Source organism: Heliangelus exortis, chromosome 1 (genome assembly GCF_036169615.1).
Source record: "Heliangelus exortis chromosome 1, bHelExo1.hap1, whole genome shotgun sequence".
In the NCBI taxonomy this organism is placed as follows: Eukaryota; Metazoa; Chordata; class Aves; order Apodiformes; family Trochilidae; genus Heliangelus; species Heliangelus exortis.
In genome coordinates, this window is record NC_092422.1 from 193324787 (window position 1) to 193330786 (window position 6000).

At 41.3% G+C, this 6000-nt stretch overlaps 1 protein-coding gene across 1 annotated transcript in view; it reads right to left on the minus strand.

The window, feature by feature from the left end:
• ITIH2 (inter-alpha-trypsin inhibitor heavy chain 2) overlaps window positions 1-6000 on the minus strand; it is a 29799-nt gene extending 23799 nt beyond the window's left edge. Inside the window, exons 1-2 of the mRNA XM_071734188.1 lie at window positions 5810-6000; window positions 4161-4235 (exon numbers count right to left, since the gene is read on the minus strand). Coding sequence (XP_071590289.1) covers window positions 4161-4235; window positions 5810-5893 — 159 coding nt within the window. The 5' untranslated portion in view covers window positions 5894-6000. The remainder of the gene's footprint in view (window positions 1-4160; window positions 4236-5809) is intronic.

Below are 6000 nucleotides of genomic sequence, written 5' to 3' on the forward strand. Positions count from 1 at the left end.
GAGGATTTCTGGCTGCATGAGAACAAAAGTGTTTTTTTACTCACTAGCTATACAGGCTCCACCTGAAACATTCAGACTGGGATTTCAGGATCTGGATGATTATTGCTCTCTAGAGACCCTCTGCAAAGCCTGATGGACTTTTCCTTGCTTAGTCCATCCTGACACCCCAAAAGAATCACTTTACAGTGAACTGGGCCCTTCACATCTGATAAAGGACTGGACAGTGAAGAATCACCAGCACAAACAGAAATTCACAAAAATTAAGACTAATGAACCTTGACTGAAACATATGTCATTTTGAAAAGATGAAGACCAAGACCTTAGCATGGAGGGGATTTGTTTTATTGTGGTACTTTTCTGGTTCTCTCTGGTTCAAGATGCCCAGGTTTGCTTCCTGTCTCTTTTTGTGAGGGTGGAAGAGAAGGGGGAGATGCTGATGGAGATGTGAGCTTATCACTTGTACACAGAAGGACTCCCACTGATGCTGGAGATCAGATATGGAGTGGGCCAGTCACTCCCCAAGGATTTCAAAGGGTGCAGGAGGCAGCCACTCCAGGGGGTCAGGAGCTCAGAGTTGTAGATAATCATTATATTATATATATTCAGATTTGAGCACTGCTGTGGTTATTGAGCACATGGGCTTTGCAGGGACATCTGTAGCACATGAGACTCGTGCTGTTTCTGGGATAGGGATTCATGGCTTCTCCTTGCCTTTAAATCACATCTAGACCTGCTGATGATCACACTACAAGAGTATCTTGCACAACATCTAACATGTGGCTAATTGCTGATTAGTGTGGAAAGAAATGCCTCAAATACAGTTTTAAGGATTTGGTCTTGATAGATGCAGGGCCTTATCTTCAGGTACTGAGATCTATCTTCTCCTGACATCTGTGCAGGCTCTGGATATTTAGCCCTCCATAATGATCTTTGTACAAATAACTGCATGACTGTTGCAATTACTGTGCAGTCTGACATCAAGGGTACTTCAACCTAACTATTACTCAGGGTTGTTGACCCTCATTCCTCCTGTCTTTTCTGTGGAAGAAGTCATGGTGTCTAATGGACCATATTGCTCTCTGCAACTACCTGAAAAGAGGTTGTAGGGAGGTGGGTGTTGGCCTCTTCTCTGAAGTGAGTATGGAGAGGACTGGAGGAAATGGCCTGAAGTTGTACCAGGGGAGGTTTAGACTAGATCTGAGGAAGAATTTCTTTACTGAGAGAGTAGTCAGGCACTAGAAAGGGCTGGCCAGGGAGGTGGTGGAGTCACCAGGGAGGTATTAAAAAACTGGGTAGATGAGGCACTTCAGGAAATGCTTTAGTGGGCATGGTGATACATATATATATATATATATATATATATTTTGGTTTTTTTTTTTTTTTTGGGTTGGGATGTTAACAGTTGGATGTGGTGATCCTAGAGGTCTTTTCCAACCATAACAATTTGGAGATTCTATGAAAAGGGTGAAAAGCAGATTCTCAACATGAGCAGCCAGAAGGAGGATGAAATCTAAGGGTGGGTGCCAGGAGGATGGGGCCTGTGTTTTCTGAAAAAACAGTGCCCAGTGACAGAACAAAAGGTAACAGGCACTAACTTGAACATAAGAAGGTTGATCTAAACATGAAGAGGAACTTCTTTACTTTGAGGGTAGTGGAGTAGGAATAGGCTTCTCAGAGACATGGTGGAATTTCCACCCCTGGAGACTTTCAAAACCAGCCTAGATGCCATCCTGTGCTACCTGCTCTATGTGAATCTGCTCTGGCAGAGGGGTTAAACTGGATTATCTGCAGGGATCTATTCCAGTATAGAACTGCCCTCCCAGTTTTTTGATATGCTGTTTCCTCAGGGTTTCACTTGTTTTCATTTACTGAGGAGTTTTTAACACACTACAGTTTCATTGCAGACACTTCAGACTCCTTTTGGGGATCACAGCCCTTACTGTGAGATGCAAGAAGAGCAATTTCAAGCCAAGGTCTTGGCAGAGTTTTTCTTCACAGTGCTGAAGGTGAGTCCAAGTCTTTCTGGTTGCATTTATCACCTGAGAGCTCTGGTGGTGCCTCCAGCCAGCTGATTCTATTCTCTCTCCTTTTACATTTCCTTCCTGTGCTGGTCCTCATGGAGAGAACCAGGCAGCTGGAACAGTAAGGAAGGAGGTGTGATCTCACCTTGCTCTGAAAAACCAGAAATCATGACCAGGACTGGGGAACATGCTACAGAACATCCCACCTGGAAGTATAGACACAACCTCCATTATCTCTCTCCAGAACAGAGATAACAGCAGTGCAGCAGCACATGGAGGTTCACAAGGTTACCTGCATTCCAGGCCATGGGGAACTCTTATTTCTGTGGTCACGAGGACCATTCACATACTTGAGACACAATGTCTTTGGTATTACTCAGGAGCAAATATTTTTCACCATAACACCTGATCTGGTCATAAAAAAATAATCCTTTCTACTTAGAGCTAATCAGTAGAGTCTACAGAAGAGTTCTGTTGCCTGGTTGCCAATGGGCTAGTGACCTTACTGTAGAAAAACAGAGTGTTAAAATAGTAATTTGGAAATCAGCCCTCTAGTGATTAACTGAAACTGTGTGTCTGCTGTTGGCCATGTCTTTTCCAAGTGCTGTCTTAAGATGCTTCAGTAGTATTTCAGTTTAGACTAATTTACTAATCTTTTATTGGGACTCAACTAACACAAGGGCAGCTTATACTGCAGCTGAGATCTTAGTTCTAACAGTTTGCAGAGACTCATGTGGTTGAGAAATAATGAGAATGAGAAATAATGAGGATGAGAAATAATATATGGGAGTATATGGGAATAATATATGGGAATACCTCCTATAATAAAGTCACTATTAGAATTGGAAATTACTGCATGCATCTGTCTATATTGCTGCATATCCAGAAAGTTGGGTAACAGAAGCAGCATAACACATGTGACACTCATGTAAACAGGTTGGAAAGAAATGGTGCCCTGAAGAAGTGCAGCTAGGGAGGATTTCTGCCTAGATCATGGTTAAATTATTTACATTCTGGTTTTGGAAATGTGAGCTGCCTTGATTCATATTTATGCTAAAATCTCCCATCTTTCTGCCAGTGTAACGGGGGCCTTAGGTGTCAATAAGTAACATTTACACTCTGTGTGAGGCCTCTTTCAAAAAGCTTTCAGATAAGGAAGATCTGTGTTTGTCTGTGCTTAACTTGAAAGATGATGGGGAATCCAACTGTTCTGAAGAGGATCTTCTGTTTTCACTATACTGAAAAAGCTCAAGAAAAGCAGCACCAGAGCTTACAAGGTCCAAGGAGTACAAGGTCCACTCCAGTCATAATTTCTTTCAGTGTAATAAAATTTAATACCTTAAAAAAACCCAAACATATTTAATTATTATTGCTCTTTTTACTGTTGATTACTACTGCCTAAAAGACAAGAAAACTCCTTCAATTCTGTTTTAAATCCTTCTGTTTCAAAAGCCAACAGAATTCAATGACTTGCAGCCCACCAGTTTCCAGGAAACAAATTTTCTCCCCTTGTCTCAGGCTCCTGCAGCTCATCACCCACGTAACACTGTGCTGCACTCTTTTGACCTGAGTTCAATATGAATGAATGGACAACCTGTGGGTTTTAAATCCTTCTGTTTCAAAAGCCAACAGAATTCAATGATTTGCAGCCCACCAATTTCCAGGAAACAAATTTTCTCCCCTTGTCTCAGGCTCCAGCAGCTCATCACCCACGTAACACTGTGCTGCACTCTTTTGACCTGAGTTCAATATGAATGAATGGACAACTTGTGGGACTGGAAGGTTTCAGCCTACATCACCAGTGCCTGATGTCCTGCTCCATTTTTTCATGGAAAGGCCTCACCAGTGTCAATTTGGCTTATTCCCACATACAAAGTCAGACAGAAAAATATTTCCATTGTTTAGCATCTGTATAATGATTTTTATGAGCTCAGATCTGGAGCAAAGCCTTGTTCTGCTGGGCACTGCATAAAGGACATCAGCAGCTCTTAGCCCAACAAGAGAGATGGAGTTCTCTGCATATGAGGACCTGATGGCTCCACCTGATCTCACACTCACAACTATGGAAAGGGAACAAGCCACCTGAAAAGAGCTCTCAGGCATTCTTCCCTTTTTTCAAAGCATTTCTGGGTGCTGTACCTGGTGCCTGCCATTTCTCATCTTGGAGCGTGAAGGAAATCCATCGATTTCTACATCAATCAGGTTTTCCACTTCCTAGAGAAGAAAGAGATAAAAAAAGAGACATGTTGCTGCTGCCTTCCTGCTTGATTTATCCCTTCATTTATTACTGATTAGCACTCCTGTAGTGTTCCAAAGGGAATTTACCTCCCCTTGGTGCAAATGGGAAGCAAAGGTGCAAATCCATTGAGGCCAAAATGCTGCATCTTCACACTTTTAGTTTTCCCCTGTGGGCAACAAATTCTGTTCACTCTTTGAAGATCGTGGCCTTTTACTATCAGCTGAAAATCTTTCTTTCTGAAATAGGGAGTAACATTTAACACACTGAAATAACCATAGAGAGCAAGAGGCAGGTTGTCACCAGGATGGTGACATGGTAACAATAGAATTTCAGGCACTGATCTCACTTAAAGTAGTAAATTCAGAGAATTCTGCTCAAACTGGTTGGAATTGTGTCTGGGTTTGTAGTAATATGCTGCTAATACTGAAAATTAATTTTTTTCCATTGACAACAAATCAACATCATGTCTTTTCCAAGTGCAAAGCTGCACTGATTCAGTTAGAAGCATGGTTCTTACACCACAGAAATCCTATAAATTAAAGTTTGTTACAAATTTAATTTATGGCAATAAAGATGTGCAAGATCATGAGTTGCTCTCCACTTCATAGCATACACACAAAGATTTGCACAAAATTCACTTAAATTGTTTAAGCACACTGGTGTTAAACTGATGTAGTATCTCTGGCTAGAAAGGACCACAGGTCTGGAATTTTTTTTCTGGGAATTACAAACTCATAAAAAAAATCTCACTGTGTCATGGAAAGTACCATGAAAAGAAAGAAAGAAAAGGAGGGTATCCCCACTTCACTGATTATTTTTCTAATCTTGTAAAGTAAAACTTCACACCATCCCTGCAGGCTTCACAAAAATATTGCAATGCACACTGCAATGTGGAAAAGGATGTAGACACCCAGACCTAAGTTCACTTGAGTACAGAGGTTTAAATTTGCACTCAGCTTCAGAACCAAAGCTACAGCTATACTTCTTCACTGTATTTTCTTAAGAAATCACAAGCTCTTCTATAAATTCTCATCCTTCTTCTGAGAATGCACTGTCAATAGGTTCTTAATTCCATATTTTAATTCCTGTTAAAAAACCTGAGTCCCTGTGAAGCTTTGCTGGGGTCTGTAGTGATTCACAGAGGACACCTCATCCACAAAGATTTTTAGGTGCTCTGTTTCTCCTTATTCCAGGGCAGCAGGTTAAAAATATGCTGGAAGTCTGAGCATAGAAACTCACTTGAATGTTTAAATGTTAAAACAGCCAGAAAACGCAAAGTTGAGGTAAAAATAAGAATCCTGCTTGGAAAGAAACTTGGAGTTATGCCCAAACCATCCCGACTTCAATAATATTTAAAAAAACAACCCTATAAATAACTGGTGAAAGCCAATTATCACAACAATCCCATTTACAGGTAAAAGGAGAAGACATTCATGAGATACAAGCAGACCTATGGAACAGTGGCTTAGTTCTGCTCCCACCAATGTCAGCTGCAGCTTCAGTGTTGACTTCAGCAAGGAAGGGAGACCTAAACCCTCCCAATACTCACATCTGGGATTTCGTCGATAACGAGATCAAAGCTTCTCACTCCAGAAATGAGGAACAAAACCAGGAAGCAGCTCAGATGCTTCATTTTCTTCCCTCTTGTCTCCTGAGAACGGTCCGCATAGGTACCAGACACAAGATCTTTCCTTCTCTGAGACAAGTTCAAGGAAACAGCTCAGGGTTATGCAGTATTTT